Source organism: Nomascus leucogenys, chromosome 23, assembly GCF_006542625.1.
Source record: "Nomascus leucogenys isolate Asia chromosome 23, Asia_NLE_v1, whole genome shotgun sequence".
Classification (NCBI taxonomy): Eukaryota; Metazoa; Chordata; class Mammalia; order Primates; family Hylobatidae; genus Nomascus; species Nomascus leucogenys.
In genome coordinates this window covers 4,544,264-4,571,138 of record NC_044403.1, presented here as the reverse complement: position 1 = coordinate 4,571,138, position 26,875 = coordinate 4,544,264, and the positions used below count along the sequence as shown (strand labels likewise).

Here is a 26,875-nt window from a genome sequence, read left to right as displayed (position 1 = left end):
TCAATACAGAAACTGAGCCCCAAGGGTCTTTCCCATTAATTATGATGAATTTGTTCTCACGTGTGCATAGTTTTTCATGTATTCTCATTTTTTAAATTGCTGTTTATGATTGGGGTTGCAATACATGGCTTCAGAAAACAATAAACTGACTACAGTGGGAATGAAATTTCAACCTTGGTTCAGCACTATAGTCTAACCAGCAAGCCAAAGTCATGAATTATGATCCCACTTATATTGTGGTTGCTCTTCTTTGGAGATAAGAATTTGTATCACCTGAATTGGCAAAATTTGCTAGTATTCTGAGAGCACACCGATTCCGATTAACTAAGGAGCTGACGAGCGATTGCTGAGGTTCCTGGGCAACTTATAAAGCAAAGAAAGGGAACGTTACCGCTTGTACCATTCTTCAGCCATGCTGTTCTCTCCCAGTGACCTGTAGAGTCTTCCCAAGTTCACCATGGCCACATGATGACTGGGGCTAAGTTTGATGGCCTGTTGGTAATGGGCCACTGCCTTTTCTGGTAAGCCTGTAACCAGTGACAGGTTGGTAAGAGCAGAACATGCCTTTTTATAAAAGACATGAACATTTCACTTTCTCTTCTGACTTATAATTCTTTCTCATTATTACAGAGTTATACCAAAATTATTCAACATGCAAATTAGCTTGCATTTGAGCTTCCCATCCTGGCCACTGCCTAACTTCGAACAATTTCACTGTTCATTCATACTTCCAAAAAAATTAACAAAAAAGCAGTAAAAACTAAAACCTATTCTTTTAATTATATATGTTATTTTAGTCCAAATTTTTCTGGTCATTGCTCTTGCTAATAGGATGCCTTCAGATTATTAGTGATTGTTATTTATCTGAGATATAACTGGCTCTCATTATATAAAAAATAGAACAGGCTACCGTAGAAATAAAACTGTCCAGAAGCAATTTCTAAGGGTCTGTCTCAATGAATTATACTGCAACATAGCAATTGAAGCATTACTTTAAATAACACATATCAGCTCTATAGTGAAAATCTCTTTTAAAATCATGTACTTTCATTTGAATGGTACTTAATTAATAAGACTTCCAACATAATAATGCCACCATGTACTTGTCCAATGCATTCTATATTTTTAAATACTTATATTTGTATGGTTTTCACAGGTATTTTTTATACAATTTAGCTGCCTTTGGATACTGTTTAGCTGTTTATCAGGATGTAAGAGACATTTAAAAAACCACACACAAAAATTTTCCACTTTACAGATATAGACACTAAAGTGCAAAGATATTCAGAGACTTGATAAAGATCCCAAGGCAAGTGAGAGTAAGGCCAGAAGCAGAATGAAGACCCTCTAGTCTGACAGGTTTCTTCGTAGTAGCTTCCTGGTGAAACTGTGAAATTCTAAATAGAATGGAATGTCTATTATCTACACAGAAATCTTTTCAAGTGCATCTGTTTGAATACAAGTTTGACTAGGAGGTCCCTAGGAGCCTCTGTCTCTGGAGGTAGAGGCTCAGTGTCATAGGGTGGTCACAGAGTTATCATTTTTAGGGATGTGGTGGGGTGGGACTGTTGTTGAAGTAAAAGGAGGAGGGTTAGACCTGCCCAACTAGAGGTTTCTTCTGGTTTTTATATTTTTAAGACAGTTTATTATTATGTGGCCAATGAACCAGCAGGGGGCACTACACAACAATTTTACACATGCAAAAATAAGGTAAGTTTCTCAGATGTATCAGAATGTAAATTTTATATTCTGTAAAACAAGAGAGCTCCAAATATCCTTGAAAATAAAACCCCCTTTAAGCATTTCATATTGAAAAACTAATTAAACTAAATTTTACTGCAGGGCAGCTAGTCTAGTAATCAACAAGAACAAAGTGGTGCTTTGGCCTTACATTTAAATATAATTTCGTTACTTATATTGCATGCCAACAGTACAGAGGCACTACATAAGTCATAAAGAAAAGAGAATTCATGCCCAATAATGTTTTGCATTAAGTAAGATAAAGTAAGTGTATTTTATATAGCACCTGTCATATAAGAGCATCGTATCAATTTTAATAATGCAGTTTCTATAATGTACATCAAGGAAGGAATGATGGAACAATTCTGGAGGCTTTTAAAAAATATGTTATAGAAAAGTATTTATCACCTGCCAGTAACTGCTTTCAGAGGCAGGTTCTGCATCATTGTAGAGAAACATTTCATCATCATGGATTTATAAATATATATAAATAATATTCAAAGAAGACTGGGACTCATTAAATCATAAGGCTACTTCCTGTCCCCTGGGGAGTTTTCCGTAGAGAAATGAGCATGAGAATGGCCAGATTTTACTGAATCGAGCTTGAAGATCTAGAGAAATGACAGCCCCGAGGTATAATGACTGTCAATAGTGTGAGCTTCCTGCCAAGCCCAGTGAATTTTACTTCTGAGGATTATTTGCCTTCCATTTTGCTTGATAAATAGTATTAGCTAATCTCAGCAGTACAGTTTCTCTTTGGTTTCACTTACCAGTATCAACTAAGAAAACCCCGTAGTTATTGTGTAAATCTGAGCTGTCTGGACAGTTCTTTATTCCAGTTTGGTATATTTCTTCAGCTTCTTTAAACCTCTCCTTTAAAAAGAAAGAAACAAACAAAATAAGTGAAAAGCTTTTTAAAACCAGCAATAAACTGAATATTAGGAGGAGGAAAAGCAAAAAAAAAAAAAAAAAAAATCTTACTAAGCACCTAATATACAACAGGCACTGAGATAAGGCACTATGAATTTTGTTTGAATTAAAGGCAATATTAACTGTGTACAAAATACCCAAAATTCATATCTGTATTTAGTTCCCTTAGGGCAAAAAAGATGACGTTTTCTCAAATGGGACCTTTGGAAGGATATGGATCTGTACAACATGCATGCCTACCGGTGAAAAAGGACTGAAAATAGTTGTTTGAATAGGATGCCCTTCACCCCGGTGACTCTCCATAGGAAAATAGGGGATGCAAATACGGTGGAATGTTCTTAGAGGTGGCACTGTGGCTGGGAGGCGGGGCAGTCTGGGGAATTTGTTTTCTAGCTGCATTTGGACAGGTGACTCTCTTTTTATCTACACTCTATACTGTACCGCTTGTTTTGGGAAGTTTTTGGGGGAAGTAGAGAGGGGAGGCAGATGCAGATGTTGGGGAGGGCTCTGCCCTATCCTTTCGTTACTTGAACTATGTCTACAGCCCACCAGACTGGTGGTTACTTCCCATACTCAGTCCACGCTTTCCACCTCTGAGCTGTTTCCTCCAACAGGATTTTATGTCCCCTCAAGGGTGTACCTCCAACCTGTGTGGGAAGGTTCAGGCCGATCACCACATCTCTCATTCTAGGGCTCCAATTCTAATGGCCCTTGTGTTTTGTTTGTCTAAAGATTCATCACTTTAGCAAACTTTAGTAATTCTGAGTTACTTTTTAGTTACATTTTTCTTTTTCTTTCTTTTTTTTTTGAGACAGAGTCTCACTCTGTCGCCTTGGCTGGAGTGCAGTGGGGCGATCTCGGCTCATTCCAACTCCCGCCTCCTGGGCCCCAGTGATCCTCCCACCTCAGCTCCCTGAGTAGGTGGGATTACAGGCATGTGCCACCATGCCTGGCTAATTTTTGTATTTTTAGTAGAGATGGGGGTTTTGCCATGCTGGCCAGGTTGGTCTCGAACTCCTGGCCTCAAGTGATCTGCCCGCCTTGGCCTCCCAAAGTGCTGGGATTACAGGCATGAGCCACTGCACTTGGCCCTTTTAGGTACATTTTTCACAACTGTTAAAGACTGTTATATCACACTTACTTTTACAATACAGAAGATGAAATATAATTAATTAATCAAAGCTTCCCAGATACTAAGACTTATTTACCCACATGTTAACAGTGGCATCTTTTCCTAGTACAGCTGCGAAGGTCACGTAAAATAAGATGATTTGGCACAAAGCACATGCCAGCTTTAAAAAATACATATATGCCCTGAGTATGGACATTTTCCAAAACCTTATCTCAAGTTACTCCTACTGAGCGTTCAACTAGACACATGACAAAGGAATGCAGAGCAACAATTTCCTGAGACATGGCACCTTAAGCCTGTGATTCTGTTTAGATATTCACACTGAGGGCTGAACAATAAGCCAAGAAGCCGGCATCTGATTTGACCCAGAAAGGAACATATACTTTACACTCTGTAGAATGACCAATGCCATCTATTTGAGTTCCTACATTTAAGTAACTTTAGGGAACAAGGTGTGGTTTGCCAAACTTCATCCACACTCCAGCAAAAATAAAGATCCAAGTCTCTAAAAATATGTGTTTTAATTGCCAAACTCAACAAATTATCAAATTCAAAAAATTTAAAGATGAACTAAAGTCTCAGAATATTTCCTTTCAATCTATTGAAGAGAAGCTTTCTGAAGCTCTCATCCATTGAAGGACTGACGTGTGTGTGTGTGTGTGTGTGTGTGTGTGTGTGTGTGTGTGTAATGAAGATAGGCAGAACAGAAATTATATAACAACCTGAGAAAATTAACATCTAGAGAGTACCATAGGGTATATATTCATGTATCCATTCATTCCACATGCATTTACTGCAATGGCTATAGAAGTATGACACAGTGGTTAAGAACGAGGCTCCCAAGATTTGATTGCATGGATTCAAATCCAAGCCCCACCATCTACTGTCTGTGTGAACTTCCTTACCTGCCATGTGCCCCAACCGTAAATCAGGGATAACAACTGTACTTATAGGGTTGTTTTGAGGATTAAATCTATTAAAACATTTGAAACCCTTAGAACAATGCTCAGCACATGGTCAGCACGTTGGTTTATCAGGCTGGCCTTTATCCTTACTTATCCAAAATCTCATAGCTACATGGGGACAGAGAATAGAAGCTATGTTTTCAGTGGGCCACTGGGGAATTGGGGAGCCCTGAATAAAAGCAGTATTTTTGGAAATAAGCAAACATGACTCTGGCATAAACAGTTATACTTTTGGGTATTCGTCCATCTGTTCATCCGTCCAACCCGTCCCTCCCTCCCTTTCCTTGACAAATATTTCACGAACACCATCGTTACAAGAAAAACTTTAGACAAATTAAATGTAACAAAGTTTATTTGAGCAAGAAAGGGTTCACAGATTGGGCAACCCCCTGAACCAGAACAGGTTCAAGGAGACTCTGCCACTGCCATGTGGTCAGGGAGGATTTACCGACAGAAAAAGGAAAGCGACTTACAGAAAACAGAAGTGAGGTAAAGAAATCGCTGAATTGGTTACAGCTCAGTGTTTGTCTTACTTGAACACAGTTTGAACAGCTGGCTGTTCTTGATTGGCTGATTGGTAGGAGAGTAATAGGCACAAGGTGGTCTGTTTATGCATCCAGTTAGGTTGCAGTTTACTATATACAGAGAAACTTTTAGGCCAAGCTCAAAATATGTAAGGAGGCAGTTTTAGGCTAAATTTAACAATGCTCCCCTCAAAATTGAGAAGTGAACCAAAACTGTAGGCATTGATTTCACTCTGCCACTATCATAAAGGCACTTAATTTGGTCTTAAGTCTTACTGGGAAATAGCAGAACAGTGAGCTTTGTAAGATGGGCACCAGGCTTTTAGCTTATTTTTTTGAAAGAGAGTAGAGGGGACCTCTCTGTGTTGGAATCTCTTGTTTTTTGGAGAGGAGAAAGAAAATTCGGGTCTGTTTTAGGACTTATCTGTTTGGGATTTTTAAAAAAATTTTAGTTTGATTATGTCACATTTAGCATGAGTGACTCTATTTTGGTTTGGTCTGCTCTGCTGGGGCCTATTGTATGAACTCAGTCCAAAATAATGGCATCTCCTAATTCTGTTTAACAGTTTCTTCCTTTTGGTCATGATTTTACTTAGATGAGTGTGACCATTAGGCTTTTAATGCCATTCCCAGTTACCATTATTTTAGGGTTTTGGTCTCAGTACATCATTTATTGGTTATGATGTCTTTATGAGAACACTCTTTTCTGAGTTTTTGTCATCTCAATTAAAGAGAGACCATTTGACATTTTACAAATGGCTGTATGTAACCATGAAAACTTTTGAGGGAACATAGTGTGCCAGAGAGACAATTACAATGATCAACAGGATCAAATCAAGAGTTTGGAGTATGCTCCTTAGTCAGCATCTCCATGAACCAACTAAAATGAAATAGATCAAAGAATGAGCCAGACAAGGAGTCTACTTGTTTTAACCAAGCAGTTTGTTTATTAATACTCTACAACCAAATGTCTGTAATATTCAATGCATTTATTTACATGTAACAAATAGTGTCAGTAATGGTACAGATTTTTTTCTATTTATCCAGTAGGCAATCTAGAATAATTTTATTATCCTGCACAACCTTAGCAAGAGAATTTAAAGATGTCTGTTGTGTAATCAGTCTTTGTAGTACAATCTGTTATAGAGCCTATTATGAGGGACAAATTTTAATCATTGTCTCCTTTAAATTATGGGAAAAGGGGCCTAAGAATTATGTCTAGAAGAGTTTAAAGAAACTCCATGTTTAAACTTCACTAGAAGAGTGAAGGCCCCCTGGCAATGTTGTTTTAAACCTGTGATGTAGGTTAAAAGGAATGAACCAATGTTCTGGTTCTGACTGATTATGAAAGAATAAAGATGCCATTAAATGTTTTTGCTCACATTGGTCCTGTATCTTTTCTACCCAGGCATAAGACTGTCAATGTATAACGCTGGCTGCAAAGTCCTCTACAAATAAAGTTATACCTCATGATGTACACAAATCTCCCTGTTTAGTTTTATTGTTTATAGAGGCATAAGCAAGGAAAAAATTAAGAGAGGTAAGAGTCTGATGACAGCAGAAAAGTCTTGATCTGTGATCTTGGGAAAGCTGTCCATGTCTAGGATGCCATCTGTTTTGGGGAGAAACTTTCCTGGTTAGATTTATCTTAAGGTTTCAAATGGATGTATAGTTCAAAGAGTCTGGAGGGCCCTTTTCAGTTGTGAGATTATGAACCTAAGCTTTGAGGTCCCAAAGTTTTGCTGTAGCGTGGGTGGCAAGGGCAGTCTTTTTTTTTTTTTTTGAGATGGAGTTTTGCTCTGTCACCCAGGCTGGAGTGCAATGGCAGGGTCTCAGCTCACCGCAACCTCCGTCGCCTGGGTTCAGGTGATTCTCTTGCCTCAGCCTCCCAATTAGCTGGGATTACAGGCACCCACCACCATACCCATTGGCTAATTTTTGTATTTTTAGTAGAGACAGGGTTTCACCATGTTGGCCAGGCTGGTCTCGAACTCCTGACTTCAGGTGATCCACCTGCCTTGGCCTCCCAAAATACTGGGATTACAGGTGTGAGCCACTGTGCTCAGCAAAGGGCAGTCTTTTTCTGATATCATCTTCAGAATATCCAATCTCTGGGTTTTAGACCATGAAGGGTTTGATTGTCCACAGTCACTGACCATGAAAAGCTTTTTTTTTTTAAATGTAGCGAAAGTATACTTTGGTATGATGTATTAAAGCCTTGTAGCATTTAGTCGTATCAGAGTTTCAGAGCAGAAGGTAAATGAGGTTTTTGTTATTAGGGATATAGGCCCTCTACTGACTATTTTAGAAAGGCCAACTTATGTTTTCCCCTTACTGTATCCACTGTAATACTTTTGAATAAGACAATCTAGTTGAATCAGTTACCTTTGCCTAATGCTATTGTATCTGAAATACCTTATTTAATTGTTTTACAACTTGTCCAGTGAAACAAGTGCCTTTTATTGCTAGAGATTTTTCTAGGAATGTCCCATGAGGGAAACACACTTTCTAATAATGTTTTAGCTACTATTACAGCCATCAGATTTTTGTATGAGAAAGCTTTCATATAACCAGAAAATATGCATTAAAAATGACAGTTGAATGAAATTTCTCTATAAATGTTTAAATGGCCCATCAGGTAGCAGAAATGTACCTGAAGTTTTGATTGTCTTCCCAGGATTATGAGTTTGACCAACCAAATATTAGTCAACCATTTTAGCAATTTAGAATAGTCACCATACCAATAAATGCTTTAAAAATGTAACCTGGATCAGTTTATCCCTCCTATGATGAGTTATGGCATACAGAACTTTTTTTTTTTTAATTAATTTTTTTTCGCACACAAAAACAATAAACATTTTCTAAAAATACATACAAACAAAAAGATGCGTATCAAACATATTAGGAAGGTTACACATGGGAAGTCCGGGAATAGAAATGGGGGGTGGGAGTTAAAATAAATGAGAGAGGGACTTTATATGGATCAGTGATAATAACTCAATCCTCTATTTGACAAAGAAGAGGGAGAAGGAAGAGGAAGAAAAAGAAAGTGGGATAAAGGATCAGAAAGGGAGGAAAATAGAAAAAATTAGAGTATGGCTCCAGGGTAGACCTGTTTTGTTGTCACTGAGTTGGTTGGTTGGTTTGTCTGTTGTATTTTTCATGTTTCGCCTACTTTTAACAATGAAAGCTTGAAGGACTTAGGAAAGACCAGGTGGCCATTTAGGCTCTTCATGAGTATATGCTTAATACTGAATTTAGATCCTCTCGAATACCAATTTTGTTTTTCAATTCAGATGTATAGCACTGTGTATTAGGTGGGCCATCATAGGTACTTTGAATTGGACCATAGGAGTTTATTTAAATTGTATACTTAAAGCATTTTAGTGCCAGCTGATTTAGCATGAAAATCTGGCGAAGTGTTTTCTTGGTATTCAATTAATTCTTGTCTTGCTTGGATTAGAAGTTTTATAACCCAGTCAGTCTCTTCATTAGAGTTTTGGGAATTCTTAATCCAAATAATGTGATCTTTAAGTTATCAGAAATCTGTATTCAAGAGTGCTTGTCAGGGTTCTTTTCTTTGAACTTCCTTGAAGACACGCCATTCTAGGATTTTACTTCTTTATCAAGAGCTTTTAGAAAATAAGCAATTAACTATGGAAAAGTTAACTACAGTCATGGTTAAAGATGTAATTGACAAAAAAATTGTTTTTTTTTCTGTGGCCTATAATAATTTAATATAATAACCATAATTATGATGGATAACATACAAAGACATATCAGAATTTTAGGAATCTCATAATTTTGGAACATGTATTAATAATGTATCCATAAAAACACAACTCAAAGGCTAAACATTACTTATTTGACAATGCTTCTCATAGTTGAACATGTCAAATAAGTCTATAAACTCTCTTTTGGATGCTGCAGAAGGCCTCTGTAGAGTCTCAAGTTAGTTGAGGTCAAAAAGACTTCATTTCCAACTTGAAATTTGATTTAAGGAAAGAAGCCTGTCAAATATGTCAAAGGTTTAAAACATTTAATTAAAATATGATCACAGGTCACTGTAGAATAATAGTAATTCATTTAGCCAAAATGGTAATTAAAAGGTTTTCAAAAGCATTTATTCCTTGAGGGAGAAGAGGCTCTGTTTTTCAATCAAAAGATCTGAGAAAGACAACATGAGACAGAAGCTGTGTCAAGTTAAACTTAATTTAACGCCATGCATGTGCCATGCATGTATACAGTGAAACAGAACAGTGAGTGAGAGACACAATCCCTACCTTCACCACTGAGTGGAATTCAGACAAGAAGGAGGCAATAATGTAGCTGTGGGAGGAGAAGCACAAGGTATGTGGGAGGCAGCCAAGAGTGGCACCCACACCTGGGGATAGATACTGTACACCTGTCATGATCCAAATGCCCAAGGGCATTGGTCACTATTAACTTCAGCGGCTGTGTAACACAGATGTGCATGAAAATTATCTGTGGCTACATGAGATCTGAAAAACATCTTTATAACCAAACTAGTTAAGTTAGAAGGTGTTTTTCCTGAAAGGAATACAATTGATGTCCTCACAGTCTCAGCTTCTGAAGTCAATTACACAGTTTTTAAGAGCAATTACTGCTTTACTGGATCTAATATTACTGTTTTCCCACTTTCTTGCTCCTCCAAATAGGCAAAGAGATTATCTTTTTCATCTAAATCTTCTCTTTTATTTTTGCATCCATTAGCTGAGCTGATTTTCCACTAGAAACGATATTTTCAAAATCCAAAGAAATAGTGGGATCTAAAGACTGAATGTGTCAAGGGCAATGAATCACAGCCCTAAACCTTCAGTAACCCCAATGGCAGTTTCAAGGCTCTATGAAAATGTCTTTAAGATCTGTCTTTCTATTCATTTCACTTGACTATCAATTTCATGGAATGATCAACTCCACTCATAAACAAAAAAACAAAACACTTCTCCAGGAAGAAAATACTGTATGGGTATTTAAAGTAAATTCCACCTTCTCTGGAAGGGTAATGCATTTATCTTAAATAACACTATTATTTAATCCCTGAAGCTCAATTTCGAGCACTCATTTTCATTTAATTCAACTGGCTACAAGTCCTGACCTAAGCCTGATCATTTCTAGTCTCTACTGACTTGTAAGTTCCAGAGGAAATGAATGTAAGCTATTTATAGGACAACTTTAATTAAAAATATTTGTGACCCAGGGAATGGTTGTGACATATTAATACCGTCTGCTGTACACCAGAGTCCCCAGCCATCATGTGAAATTGGCCTTCGAGGGCAGCAGTTAAAAATGGGCAGCATGCAGCCATGGTCTCCTCTCCAAGACTTAAAGCATTTTCAGTGGGGTGGAAATAAAATGGGCCTTGGAAGAGAGAGAAAACACAGTCAACATCCCCACTTTTTATATGCTATAATTACCCAATATAGCACACTTTTTACCTCAAGGAAGGAAAAGTGAAAAACAGATGTCCTGAAAAAGGACCCTTGACTATAATTTACTGTCTTGAGCCAAATCGTGTGTTTGGAAAACTTTATAGTTCACGTTCCAGTAACTCAAATGACAAATGGACATCGGCTTAATGCAGAAATTCTCAACCTTCTTAATTTTAGAATGCCTTTGAACTCTGAAAGTTACTGAGAATTCCAAAGAACTTTCCATTTATGTGGACTATATATATCAATGTTTACTACATTGGAAAAGAAGCTGATAAACTTTACAAATATGTGCTAGTTTACTTAATCATAAACTTAAACATAAATAATATATTTATATAAAAATAATTATTTTCAAAGCAAAAAAATAGCGAGAATAGTGGCATTAGTTTATATTTTTGTAAATCTCTTTAATGTCTGACTTAAGACAGCTAGATTCTCATACCTGCTTCTGTTGGTTCAATCTGTTTTATGTACATATATTTGGTTGGAATATATACAGAAAATCTAGCCTCATATGCACATTTAGTTGACAAAGGAGAGAGTATTTTAAAAGCATTTTCATAACTGTGGATATATCATGTGGCTGCTAGAAAACTACTGTATACTCGTGAGATAATGACAGGGAAAAGGCAAATTACTTCTTAGTACTATTAGGAAAAGTGCATACACTTCATGGACCCTGGGGGTCTCCAGTCAACAATTTGCAAACAGATTAACAGATGGCCTGTAACAATGTGTACCTACTGTATAGAGGTGCAGAGTGTGGTATTCCAAAGCAGTAAAGGGCCAATAGAAAAAAAAATGGTTCCAGTGCCCTGACATCAGGGTCACTACGTGTCTGAGCTGATTTTCTAGAAGTGCTTTCACTCTAATCAATAATTTAAAGCCAGAGTCTTAAAGTATATTCCTATTAGCCAAATGGCTTTATTAGTAAATAGTAATACATTGTAATATTGTAATAGTAATTACAACAGTAATATTGTAATAGTAATTACAAATCTGGGAAATTAAGGACTAACAGATCTTGAAACTCATGTCAACAACTTCTCCAAGAAACTATTCAAGACACAGCGCCCAAAAGATAAAGAGACACCTGTTTTCTCACCCTCTTCTTTGATTTTGTTTTCTCTACAAGACAGTTCCTCCACCCATATGTCATCAGTAGGAACATTTATGAGAAACATGCTATCAATATTTGATGTCTAATTCTCTTTCATATCCAACGAAAATGAATCAATTAATCTGGCGTTCTTCCCCACCAAGGAAATACAACGTGTTTTCGAATCCTAGATTTTCTCATCTCCCAGCAGAGTGTGATCAACACTACTCTGACAATTTACTCAAACAAGAAGTGACCACTTTAAAGACGGAATGCCAAGAACAATACAATAAATGCTACAGAGAAAGAGTGACAAGAGTGAGCAACTACAGATAACTCAGTCATGGAACCAGAAAAAGAGATGAAAACCACATTTGCATATAATTGCAGCTTCCTGATACTTTAGACTTTTCTCATGCCATTTTGCCTTCATTCTCTATACTTCCTGGTACATGACTTTCTTTCTACTTGAGAAATAGAAATAAAATCCTAAGTCCCCCACCTGATTCAACACACCCCCTCCTGGCCAAGGAGACCCCAGGGAAACCTTAAAAACTCAGTTCCCAGCCATGACCAGAGAGGTAAGGTCGCTCAAGCATTATACCCACTCCTTTGCTAACCACCATTAGACTCTCTTTCCTAAGAGTTGAACAGAAACTAGCACTTTTGAAAGACTTGCTCCACTGCTGGTTTCAACCAACCACCTCATTCTGCAGCAGAGCTCCCTTCCCTTTTAATTGTCTCAACACAACTGACCAGCATTCCTTCCTGGAAAGAAACCATGGACTGTGGACTGCGTCTGGATAGTCCATGGAGACTGTGCATAGGGTGCCTCTGCATTTAAACGTTGTCTCCACCTCAAAGTGCACATGGGATGTATGTAACATGCATGTTTGCTTACTATGCATGTGCAACCCCTTCATAAATATTCACAGTTCCTCCTGTAATCTGTTGAACATGTATACTTAGCCAACCCATTCAGCATAAATTCCTGTCTTACCCTTCCTCCTTCAAAGCACTTGCTTTTGCTTTCTGCGGGAGGCTATGCTTCCCAGCCTACAAGGTGGCCAGCCTGCAGGCTACAACCCATTATAAGAAATAAAGCTCTCCTTTCCAAATTTATAGATCTCCTGATTTTAAGTTGACATATTAGAAGTAAGCTCAATACATATTAGAAGTAAGCTCACCTCAGAGCCCTTAGAGGGTCTATTCCTTCTGACTAGAAAGCTTTTCCTTTCACTTTTACCCAGTTTATATCTATCAGTCCTTTAGATATCAGATTAAAGGTAACCCTTTGGCAACCATCCCCACTCCCCATATATTCCTTTCCCACATTAGGTTAGGTCCCCTTAACATGCTCACTGGTGCTTTCCCTTTGCACAGTTGTTACACTTGTGTTAGACATTGGGGAGGCAGCTATAAATCTTTGCCTAGGGGTAGCCTTCCCTTCTATACTACACTCCACGAGGGTAACCACATACATAACTTGCCGCTTCAACACTCTGGTGCTTGGTGGCATCGAGGTGCTCAATAAATATGTGCTCAATAATTAAATCAATAAATTCTTAAGTTAGGGTCTTCGTCCAAGTTGACTTAGCCCCACACAGTGTGGCTGAATGTACCCCAAGTATAGCATTTGTAGGAGAGAGCCTGATCCAGGACTTTTTATTTGACCCAGAGTTCCAATTTATGTTTTATTGTTCCAACTTTCTTTTCTCTCTTGCATTGGGTAAAGTCATATTTCAAAGTACATGAAGGAAAAATATTTCATTTTAAGTGTTATCATTTTAATTAATTGAGTTTTTCAGTAGGCTATAAACATGGGGCTAGTAATAATTTACAGTGGCCAGAGTCATAAACAATGTTAATTTTATTTCATTTACTGCTACTGTAATGCAAAGCTATATAATCTATACAAGAGTAGGATGGTTAAAAATGATTGTGGGCTTATAAATGTTTACTATCCTATCTGTGAAGCTGGAGTCCAGCCAGTTCTGAATGCTAATGGAGAACAAAGAGTATAGCAAGTCAGAGACCATCCTGACTTCAAAGCTAAGAGTTTATCTTCTGTTCTCAGTTTTCTTGACTTCTTTGATGCAGTAGACACAGAGTGGTACCAACTTTCTTTTGGACATTTTTATGTGCTTAGCTTCTATGACAACTCATCCTTCTGGGTTTCTTTTATCACGTCTTCCTTTCCACTCCATTCCATGCCTAACCTCATTCACTATGGCCCATGACCACAGTCTATTCATGGGGTTCCAGTGTCATCTAATGCAGGAGTGGCAGGTGAGGAGCTTAGAGACCAGGTTTTAGTCGAGGTCCTGCTGCAAGTTAGTGAATCACCATGAGCAGCCACTTAATTCTGTGTACCATATATTTTTATATAAAATGAGAAGGTTAAAAAAATTCTTCAGGGCTTTTTCCTACACTATTCTTCATTTTCTCCTCAAGGAAATTATCTGCTTATAACATGATTTCATTTTTTTAAAGTCCTAGATCTATTTTTCTAGCCCTGATCTCTTTCACTCTCATTGGTCCATATGCCATTTTCATTTAAATGTTCCACTAACATTCAAAACTTAAAGGTTGTACACTGCTCGTGGCAGAGTAAATTGGAACTGCCCTTTCGGAAAGCAATTTGGTAACATGTCTCAAGACTCATGAAATATATTCTTTGATATGGAAATTATTCTGGAATTTATCATTAGGAAATGACTCAAAATATTGTTTTAAAAAAGCCCTAAGGAAAAAAAGTTCAATGCCACAAAAGAAAATAAAAAGGAATCCAAATGTCTCAGCATTTGAAATATTATTCACCATATATTACAGCGAGTCATTCTGATAAATCAGTAAGCAGCCATTTAAGTGGTATTTATGAAGGTCATTTAGCACCATGAAAAAACATATAATAGTATGGATAATTTAACGGCAAGTGAAAAGAACAGGATACAAACAGTGTATAAATATTAGTACGGAAACACATAAATATATTTAAAAGACGCGCATAATATTAAAGAATTATAACATTTGTTGTCTCCAGGTATTATATTATGAATAAAGGATGTATATGTTATTTTCTCTGAGTTTTCACACTTTCCTTTATATATTTTTATTACTTGTTTAACTGGAAACAATGTTGACACTCATCTTATTTCCTTCCTAAAATCTTGCTTCTGTCTGGCTTATCCATGTCTATCAGTGGCCATAAATCTTCTCAGTTTCTTAGGTGTTCTGACCTGGAGTTCTTAATTTTCTATTTTTCTTTTCCTTTCAACCTTTACATGCTGACAGTCCCTATGTACCATGGAAATCTTTCTTTTTCCACTATATTCTATCCATTCCCTCACTTTCTTCTGCAAACAAGGCTCTCAACTACTCACACCAGAATGCATATAAAAGCCTTTTCCAAAATACACCGTGTGTTTTCCACAAGGTTTTCTTCCTCACATGTTTTAGAACACTCTCCTCGGATATTTACCGTTACTTCCTATTATCTATCAATGTAAAACTTGGGCTCCATTATGGCCTTAATATGTTCTACCATGTAATGTCTTTTCAACTCATTAATCTATTTTTCAAATTTGTCAAATCCCCTACTTTCCGCAAACAGATGAAATTTCTCCCTTCAGATTACAACAGAGTAAGGAACACAATATCAGTTTCTGACAAATCCTACATTCATGGTTTTATTGGCACTGAGGATGGGAAACGATGTCAACAGACAGCAGCATGCTTATAATAAGAGCAAGGTATACCAAATAAACCTAGTTTCCTTTTTTGATATTATAGATTCACAGCCTTACATCAGGGGAAGGATTTTGGCAGGTGTCTGAAAATGTGTCTTGAAACATCTCTGTAGACAAGACTGAGAGAGGTGAGCTGGAGGATAATATAATTCAACAAATTTACGAATGCTTGAATACGTTTACCCAAAGAGTCTGGCATAAGATAAAGGTCAACCTGGAGAGAAGGTTCTACAGATATGCTGCAGGGCTTCCTAACTAATACTGATCTTCACAACATTTTTTAAAATCAAAGACATAAACTAGTTATTTAACTAAAACTATCACCAAGTTTGCCAACTGAAAGAGCTGGAAACAGTAGTCAATACACTGTATGGCAGGAAAAAAACTAAAAAGTCCTAGAAAATCAGAAATGTCAGGCTGATATAAATACAGAAGACGTCAGGCTGATGTAAATACAGAATGAATCCTTTCATCTAGCTTCTGAAAAACCGCCTGCAAAATGGCTGATTTCAGCTGAGTGTAGGAAAGAGCTTTTTGGCATGAAACTGACCCACAACCACAGTCCGTGTGGGCGTGCATGTGGACAGATGGTGGCAATGGAGGACAAGTCGCTTGACTAAGGGGATGGCTTCACGGTGTGTTACACGTTGACCAAGGTTTGTCAATACTGATTTCATACACTCTGGGTGTTTGAAATGCCAGGATGCTGTTAAATAAAGTTGTGCAACCAAGAAATGAATTCATTTGCTACCAAAAACTGTTAAGCTAGGTGGGTTTTTCTCTAACAGTTTGTGCCTTGCTTGCACATCTGATGCACTCGTTTATGACTAAATAGTTCAAAACATGAAGACAGGATGTTGAAAGTCAGGGAGCGGAAGGCAGTCCTGAGTTATGCTCAGCAGCTGCTCCATTGTTTTCACGCTCAAATCAATTGCCCAAAGGGGCAGAAGAAAGAATTTTTCAATCTTTCTTGCTATGTAACTCAATGTAACTCAATGCTATGTGTAACTCAGTGTAACTCAATGCTATGAGTTACATTCTTAGATCTCATAGCATTTTACATTCACATCTAGAACAGGAAAGTGCTAAAAGATGGGACCTTTATATGTAAGAAAAGATAACGATCCTAGTCATCATTTGTTTTTCTTAACAATTGTTCACAACTTCAACTATGTAAAATGCAATAACTTGATAGCAATTTGCCATTGCAGTTCACAAAAGATCAAATTTATCAAGTAATCGATTTTAAATAAGCCATCTGACACTTCTTCCACACAACTAAGGAAAAAGTATATATGTTATCCTGTTTAAACTTCCATCTGCTACAAAATTTGTTAATAGTAAGGCTGAATGCAAAGATACTACAGAAGGAACTAAAATAAAGTTCAACATCATTAAAATATTGATCATTTTTAAAATGAGCTTAGATGAATAAAACACATAGCTGTTCTCATAGTCAAATATTCTCATGGTGGCAGAAAGTCCATAAACAAATAAATGTGTTTTAGATGGTGATAAATACTATAGGGAAAGTAAGGCAGGACACGGTGGTAGAGAACATGATGGGCAGCGGAAGGTTGCTATTTACAAAGGGTCATCTCAGAAGACCTCTCTGATATAGTAACATTTGGTCAGAAACCAGCATGATATGAAATATCTCGGAAACTCTAAGATATCTATCTGGGAGAGAAGTGCTGCAGGAACAGTTGGTGCAAAGGCTGTGAGAGAGAAGCACACTTGGCACATCTGAGTAACTGCAAAACAACCAGCCAGTCAGAGGCAGAGGGAGGGGCTCATGAAAAGGAAGGGTCTGGGGTTAGGTGAGACAAAGCAACACTGATGAAGCCAGCCTCTGTCTGTTTCAACACAAGCCAAGGGCAGCTGAGGACTGCCCGTGTATAGCACACACACATCCATCACCATTTCAGCTCACACATTATACTAAAGCATGCATTAAAATCATCCAACACAGGCAGAGGTTTTTAATCTAAAGCCCGCCTATCCTACAGGGAAAAAGGGCAAAACAACTAGGTTTATATTCTCTGTTACTTAAATATTCAGAGAATGTCCTAATTTTGCTTCTTGCTGGAGCCTCCCAAAATTTTTGATGCAAACTGCTCCCTACAAAACTGACATACAGTATCAAATCACTCATTACCCTTAAGCCAACTGAATGCTGCCGGGCATGTTGCAGAGATGTTGAGTTTGAGTTTTAAAGATAATCTGGCAATTTTATGGTAGCAGAATCTACTGTCTATCAAGGGCACTATGTGTGTCAACAAAACTATATCATCAATTTAGAGAGAAGACAACTTATATCTGTTTCTCCATAGCAGGGGTCATGCATCTAAGACTCTGAAAACTGGTATCAAATCATTTAGACACGACTGAAAAGAAGGAAGGGATTGAAAACACAGCTCTGTTTTATGCCACAAGAAATGTTCTCTTAGGAGCCTGTCTCATGAGCCTCTGTAATATTCTAACAGATGTTAAAACAGAATTTGTAGGATTATCAAATGGCTCCATATTGAGTTCAGTGATCTTAGACCACCAGCAATTCCTCAGAAAAATATTACAAGTAAGTAGTAATACAAACATCAAACATCATCTATTGTTCTTGATAGATTCTGTACCAAAGTGAGAGAGAATATATCAATGGCCAATAATGTACCATCTTTGTCTAAAGGCGACCTTCACTACACAGAGAATATTGGAGTGAGAAAATTAGGCTTGTAATTTCTGTCCAAAAGAAACTGACACAGAGATTGGTTGTCCAATATGCGTTTACAAATTAAATCAGTACAAAAATCTGTGTAACATTAATTTATACATGTAACAATAACATTGAAAAAAAACTACCGTGTGAAACAATTACCTGCTCAGCCAATAACGAAGCTAAGCTTGAATATGCATCTGCAAACTCTGGACCATATTTGATGGAATCCTTCAGTAAGGTGATAGCTTCTTCCTTTTTCTCCTGGGACCTATAGATAATAACGAAGGGGGAGGGGGGAGAACATCTTTTAATAACACTTTGTTTCAATCCTCTGATTAGACTCTGAAAATCTCATTTCTTTTAGCAAAGGTTAGCTGATTCACTCTAGATTTTATTGCAAATGAATTAAACTACATTGTCTCAAGGTGCTAACAGTTTCTTTCTGTCTCTGAATTCTCCATGGAAAGAGACGTAAAGATGTAAATTACCCTTCAGGTTATCCACTTGTTTCTACCTTCTGTTTCCTGCTGTGCACTCTTCAAGAGTTATATTCAATATTTTGGAGGTTTGTTAATGAGAAACTCTGATCTTTAGAGAAACAATTTGGGGGACATTGTCTGGGTGGCATGAGAGCCAATTTACAGTGATGTGAAGACATGTGGGTCCCTGTAGTACTGGTCACACCACTGCAGGCTGAGCTCCTAGGGTGGCTGTACCTTCCAGGAACAAACCAGGCCAAACTGCCAATGTTAATCTTTGGTTTTATATTTAAGAGAGAAAATATTCCATAAACAATTTATGAAATTAGAGACTACTGTGACCACTGACTGGTAAAGAATAATGAGACATTGTATCATCATATTTTTGCTGAAAATTGAGGCTAATTCTGTCTTCTTCATTTGGTTCTTCCCCCAGTGATGACACTTCCTTTTAAAGAGGACTCAAGGCCCAAAAGTCATTACCATCTTCTTGGGTAAAAGTTCTCTTTCCTGTTAAATCCAATGAGGAGACATTGGGTCATTATGCTGATATCAATGTCTTTGGGGCCAAAAATGTACAGTATTGGAAGTGATCAAGTTTGCTATTAACACAATTCCACAGACACTAGTCTCTCGTTAAGTGCTAGACACTGTGATTGTGCAATGAAAAAGAGAATCCTTTGCACTATAGCAAGGACACAGCCTAAAGGTCCCCTCCTCTTTAACAGTTACCAATGTAGAGTTGCGTGCTTATGTTTTTACTATGCATTGATTTAGCAATGACTATGTGCCATATACCCTCATATCTTTTCACATAACATTATTAATGTATTTCTCACAACAATCACATATGGTAGATATTACTGTTCTATTATTATACTCATTTTTCTAATGAGAAATTTTCAATTCAGGGAAGTCAAGTGACTCATCCATGTTTATATAAACAGTCTTCTGAGTGCTCTTCCATCATACCATATCTGCTGATTCTAACTTCTTAGGAATCCACCCCTAATGACCTTTCTGCTCAAAGTGTGATTCATAGACCGGTTTCAACATCACCTGGGAGAAATGCAGAATATCTCAGGCCCCATCCAGAGCTACTGAATCTAATCCTACAGTTTCAAAAGATTCCCAGGTGATCTGTATGCATGCTGTGATTTCAGCAGAACTGTCCCATGAGGTATCAAAGGCAGGTGACAGCAGCTCCTGATACAATCCCCTCCATCCCCCACGCCCCGCCCCTACAGCTCCAGTTTCTGAGGATGAAGTTACATAGGGGGAAAACTAATATTCACTCCATAACTTTGAGATCTTAAGTGTTAGAAGCAGCTTGTTACATAAGGCAATTTCAACTATCATAGACCTTGGGGAAAAAACCGCCATGCGTCCAACATAGACCTTGGATTTAACAATTCAATGAAGCAAATATTTATCATTATCGATTATATGTCAAGCACTTAGCTGTTTCTCAGAAGAGGTGGTGGTCCATACTATCCTCTTCTTATTAGGGTCTATCTAACTCCTAATGGGCTCTTGTTCATGCAAAGTCCCATCCTTGAGAACAGGTATAACACCCGTGTCCTTAAGTGGATTGTCCTTGGGATGGCTTTCAAGTTGCATGGTTATAATTAATTTGTATTACAGCTCGCTTAGTGCTTTATTATTGATTCACTCATTTCGTGGACATTTAAAGAGTACCCGCAAGACTCCATGACTTCCATACACACACTACGTTTACATACACTCAAGTTTCTATTCTGTAATATACCTTCATGTAATTCTTCCATTGGCACATGTTTTTTAAATGAAGTGTATTTTCATATCCCACTAATTTGGCTATTATCTTATGGTCAGCAGAACTCTTCCTCCAAAAATGCAAAAATCTTTAATAACATTAATTTGGAAATCCTCCCAAAGTCCAAAGGAAGGTATGGACTTTGAAAATTAAGGCTGAAAATTAAGTCCCTTGGGACATAATTTAGCTTAGATATTCTTCAAATCAGCAGAGGAAAAAAAAAAACCAGAACATCTTCATAGCAATGATTTAATGGTTTTCTTTTGTCATGGCTCACATCAGTTAGAATGGAAACTTAGACCTTTTACATATGAGCTTAGCAAGATGACCATTCAGCACAGTCTATGAACCTAAATGCTTGAGGTTGTCCATGAACATCCATGTGACACAATGGAAAGATTATCATCAAAGTTATTTACCAAGAACCCAGATTCTTGATAAAAAACATCATCTGTAAAAATCCTGTGAGAGACTAACAGAGTTTAAGAAAAACACCTCATCATGTAATTAATTTGGTATATGAGTATTACAGGATGCAAAGACTCCGGCAGAGAGGACATTTCTTTTTGGCTGTGTACTCCTGGATGATTCTCCTTTTGCTTGGGAGCCGCTGAGTGTCATTAAGCACCAACGGGTCAGGCTAACGGACATCACAAGCCACCTTGAGAGAGATTTTTAAATTCTTTTTAAAGAAAGCCCAATAAGTTGATAAGTGGTGATTTGTTATTGTTTCTAAAAGGGAGAGGAAGGAAGAAAGTATTTCTTCTATAGTCTCTCTTGCTCACCCCTTGGTGGGAGCTTATGGCTTTGACACAGTAACTTAGAGAAGATAATTCATCTAAATAAAACCTTCCTTGATTATATAGTAATATGATTACTACGTGAGATTGAAACTTCATTTCAAACTGTTTCTGATGTTAGTAGCATCCCTTTTTCATATCTGTATTATACACATGTTTCTCTAATAATTATCCCATATTAAAAATCAGTCCTACAATACTATTGGATTATTGCAGTCTTACTCAGCATTTTACTCGGTTTTGCTTGCTAATGCCTTGGTTCACACATCTGCTTTTAGTTCCCTCTTCTCCTTTTATTACGTGCCGACAACGGGAAGAACTTTTTCTAGACCACTGCTTTCATATATAAAAATCTTTATTAATGTCCAACTACCTACAGATAGACTCTTAGGCTAAAACCCTCCACAATATGGTTCTGACTAGCATTCCAAACATACCCAGGTACCCGCTACTCCAGCGAAACTGCATCTATTCTGCAGAACCTAACAATGACCTACTCTATTGATTATCTTCACTGTACCTTAAAAATCACTGGGTGTGCTTTAAAAAAGACGGTAGTGCTCTGAGGCTTGGCCTCTTAATAGGACGCCCTCCATATGAATATGACAACCGCCCAGATTTGAGAATTATGGATAGACTCCAACCTCAATTTACAGTACTAGAGACTGAGATTCAGAGCGCTTTCGTGATTTGCCCTGCTCCTAAGCAAAAAGAAGGCACTAGCCCTAGGTCTTCCACCTCTCAGCCTGGTGTTCTTCCCACACCACTTCATAGATGGCTTTTCTCTCCTTCCTATTCAACTCTGGTTCCCAGAGACAGCTTCCCTGACTTGCCCAGCTCAAAGCTCGTAAAAACACTTAACAAAACGAAGAACATATGTACACATATGTATCACCTTTCTGATATTTCAGCTTTTTTTTCTATCATCACAGGAAAAATATGGTAGGAAAATGCTACCTAGAAGCCCCATTCTGACCTCTATATGTTTCTTCTCTGAGATCCGAGTGAAGCACGTGTGGGGAACCTACTGCTGCCTCTTGGGAGGGGGGATCCAGGTCCATCTAACAGTGAATGTGCCATGCAGACAAGTTTTTTAAGCTGCATATTTCACAATAGTTGTTTCCTAAACATTTACTCTCTGCCAAGGACCATGCTAAGTAATTTACTCTAATTCTCATTAAGCATTATAAATTTGGCATAATTATCGCCCTTTCAAAGATTTTGACAAAAATACCAACCACCATCACCCCAAATGAATAAAAAACTAAGGTTTGGAGAGCTCAAGTGATTTGTCCCCAGTCACACAGCTTCGATAACACCTGGACTCTAATTTAGAACTTCAAATCTAGATTGTTCCATTGAGGCCACACTTGGCATTTCTGTGTTCACTCGCTGAAATGTTATACAATTTGTCTGTGACCACTAGGGTTTAAGTTCTTTCACAGGTGGGACCTACATCTTACTGATGTTACTTTTTTTTTCCCCAATTCCAGAAAAGTGACTTGCACAGAGTAGAAATTCAATAATTGCTGCGTTCGTTTTTTTAAAAAAAAATCACCATAGTTTTGGCCAGGCACAGTGGCTCACGCCTGTAATCCCAGCACTTTCGGAGGCCGAGGCAGGTGGATCATGAGGTCAGAGGAGTTCGAGACCAGCCTGGCCAACATAGTGAAACCCCGTCTCTACTAAAAATACAAAAACTAGCCAGGCACAGTGGCAGGCGCCTGTAGTCCCAGCTACTCGGGAGGCTGAGGCAGGAGAATGGTGTGAACCCGGGAGGCGGAGCTTGCAGTGAGCCGAGATCGCGCCACTGCACTCCAGCCTGGGTGAGAGAGTGAGACTCCGTCTCAAAAAAAAAATAAACACAAACAAACAAAAAGCCATAGTTTTACTCTTTATTTCTAGATCTTTGTAAATCTCCTTAAATGTTTTCCAACATTTGAATAAAATTTGACAAAAGGTGACAATATGATTCCCCCATGTTACATTTTTTGTTTCTACAGTATTTAAGTATTATAGATGTGGTCCTAAGGAAGACAGAAGCAGCCCAAGCCTAACTTAGAATCATAAGAAAATCACAGGCACGGCATCCACGTTTTGAAAATCTGTTCCTTACCAAGCACACTGCTAAGCTGCCTATTCACCTTACGACTATACGGTAGTTAAAAGCACAGACTTAAAAACCAGAAGGACTGGCATCTCACTCTACATCTACCACTTACTAGCTGTGTTTCCTTAGGCAAATTATCTGACCCCCATGCATCTCAGGCACTTGGTAGGTACTGTCTATGTTTTGGCTTTTATTATTAGGTCATTTAATGTTTCTAAAAATCACCCATTGAAACCTATTCTTTTCTTACTTTTTAAAACCAAGGAGAATGTGCCATTTTTGATATAGTCTCTCCTAAGTAATATCCTTCCACATTTCAAACTATTCATAAAAAGCTTGGGTTACACATCAGAGAAATTTTTCTTTGTGTCTGATACCACAATAGTTTTTTGTTGTTGTGTTTTTGTTGTTGTTGTTGTTGTTTTTGAGACAGAGTCTTGCTCCATCGCCCAGGCTGGAGTGCAGTGGCGCAATCTCGGCTCACTGCAACCTCTGCCTCCCAGGTTCAAGCAATTCTCCTGCCCCAGCCTCCTGAGTAGCTGGGATTACAGGCAAGCGCCACCACGCCAGCTAACTTACAAAAGTAGAGACGGTGTTTCACCATGTTGGCCAGGATGATCTCAATCTCTTGACCTAGTGATCCACCTGCCTCTGCCTCCCAAAGTGCTGGGATTACAGGTATGAGCCACCTCGCCCGGCCCCACAATAGATTTTTAATCTAATAATCATCATACCTAAATTCATAGCATTGTATTAATATAGCCATTTAGCCATTTAGACTGAATTGACAGGTCAATTTCAAAGGGTAAAAATATTAAAATAACTTTTCTTCTCTGAACTGACCAAGTCCATGGGTCATTTCTCTGAGTAATATTGAAAGGCCTGAGTTAACTAGCCCATAATTAGTGAAAAATAGATAAAATCAAACATCAGTATATATCCTGTCCAATCAGGCATAGACACACTTTGATTTTGGAGTCACAGAAAAGAAAACTCTGAATCCCTTTAAGAACTCATGTGATACAAAAGACACTAAGAACAACAAGGACTCTCAGAGCTTCTGGTAGAGGGTTCAACTGGCACTGATGGAAATCTTGGGGATCCCTGGATAGGTAAAAAGTGCAGGTAAGCGTAAAACTGCTCCAGAATTTGGCAATATTATTGCCCTGCAGCATCTGGAATTTCCTTAACTGCTAAACAGCGTCACTAGCTGACGACTGACAATAATCCTCCGTGATCTAAAATATTTTGTCTTTACTTCTCCCTTAGATCAATGCTTCTGAAATTCTGGTGGGTAAAACTCTCCAGGTGTTTGGTAAAATGCAGAATGCCAGGACTGGTAAGATTCAGCAGGTCTTGGTGGGGCCCAGGAATCATTAGGATTCTAAGCCTCTCAGGTAATTCTGCTTAGCATGGCTCAATTGATCCTGCATAGGAGGCTAAATATAATAGGATGCTGAAAGCTAAAAAAACAGGATAAAGAAGGCTTCCCTGGGACAATCTGACCAAAAGTGAAAGGTGGCACTGGCTGGTTAATTTGCCCTATGAAAGATACTCCTGGATACCAGGAAATGTGGCAGGATGGGCTTGGGCAGAGTAGAACTCTGGGGGAGTACTGCAATGAGAAGAGGCAGTTTTCTCTCTCAGAGGGGCTGTATTGTGAATATCCTTGATTGCATATCCAAGTCTTAGCTCCTGTGTTATCCATCATAACATAAATAAAAATCTCCTAATATTTTGCAGCAAAACTCAACTCTCTCATGTTTCCCCCGGGAGATTCTAAAAGGCTAAAAAATTCCCAAGAATGTGTTCCTGGGACCAGTGACATCATCACTGATTTCATAAGAGAAACATTAAGTAGAAATTAGATCTTGTTCAGAATGTGCAAATTTTGCCATTAAACACTTGTAGTTTCACAGGGAATTTTCCCTTTGGTTACACAGCAGTGGGACTGTTTTTCCTGTGTGTTAAGTAAAAACATTTGTATCATCTCACTTTCATGGCTCCATGTCAGTGACAGATATTTAGCAAAAGCAAACAAGGTTTCACCACATTTTTCTTTTAGTAATTAAGCACTGGGTAAGTTTGTCAATTTAGAGAACTTTTTGGATTCCTGTCTAAAGTCTCATGACATATTCATTTAAACTGAAAGCAGATGCTTGCTTTGAAAAAGTATTGACATTTGGGGAGAACGTAGGAAATGCCAGTAACAGAAATAAATGGATTTGGCGACCCTTTTGGTGGCAGTAAAATTTCCCATTAACCACAGTGTGAACTTGGAATGCTGGGCAGACCTCTTAATTACTATTCCTTTGTCGGGGTGTTTGTTGTTGTTGGATTCAAAATTGATGTTCCCAACAAATAAAAAAGATCATGGCTTTTTTTTGGCATATTGACTTTACCAGCTCTCCTAAAAAACTGAATTGTGAAAGTCAAATTGTAAATGTGTGACCGAGATGATCTTTATAGAGCACACATGTTTCTGTGGCTCTACTATCTTTCCTGTACAGAAAGAAAAGAAAATCAGATTATATTCTGTGTAGCTTCCTTTAGATTCAAGTTTACTGAGCACACCTGGGAAATGTAATGGAAATACAGCATCTAGTTTACTAGCGGTTCGCCCTAATTTTTCTGCTTGACTTTCTACAGAAGCCACATGGAACTGTCTGGAGGACACGGATTCATATTATGTGGTTATAAAGAATTTTAAAAAATATTTTCGCCAGGTGCAGTGGCTCATGCCTGTAATCCCAATACTTTGGGAGGCCAAGGCAGGCAGATCACCTGAGGTCAGGAGTTTGAGATCAGCCTGGCCAACACGGTGAAAGCCCGTCTCTACTAAAAATACAAAAATTAGCTGGGCATGGTGGTGGGGGTGACTTTAATCCCACCTACTCGAAAGGCTGAGGCAGGAGAATCACTTGAACCCGGAGGCAGAGGTTGCAGTGAGCTGAGATCATGCCATTGCACTCCAGCCTGGGCAACAGGAGCGAAAACTCCATCTCAGAAAAAAAAAAAAAAGTCAATTCACAGTCAAACTCATTAGATAGAGTGGTGCAAAAGTGGCACCGGCCCAATAGTTAACATTCAGAGAATAGGCCACTTGCCTCCCTCCCACCCCCCATCCTACCCTTCTCCCACCTGGAAACTGAGAAATGGTAAGATGGAAAGCTTTGACCCTATCTAGTCAACGGGCAGCAGAGATGGAGACGCCGCTTACACACACACCTCACACTGGGGATGGCACAGAGTGGGTCCTGAGGAAACGTTAGTCCTGAATTCCTCTCCTTTGTTCCTTTGGAACGACTCTTGGTGTCTATCGTCATCCGGATGAGGTCACTGCTCTGCACCCAGGCAGCGGAACACCTGCCCCACTGTGC

General features: G+C 38.3%; 1 protein-coding gene across 3 annotated transcripts in view; it reads right to left on the bottom strand.

Moving 5' to 3' along the window:
• The window catches only part of TMTC1 (transmembrane O-mannosyltransferase targeting cadherins 1), a 283,499-nt gene that overhangs the window by 17,572 nt on the left and 239,052 nt on the right, over positions 1-26,875 (bottom strand). For all 3 annotated transcript variants that reach the window (XM_030804535.1, XM_030804536.1, XM_030804537.1), the window contains 3 exons: positions 18,471-18,579; positions 2,511-2,613; positions 392-527 (listed from right to left, as the gene is read on the bottom strand). In XM_030804535.1, coding sequence (XP_030660395.1) covers positions 392-527; positions 2,511-2,613; positions 18,471-18,579 — 348 coding nt within the window. The remainder of the gene's footprint in view (positions 1-391; positions 528-2,510; positions 2,614-18,470; positions 18,580-26,875) is intronic.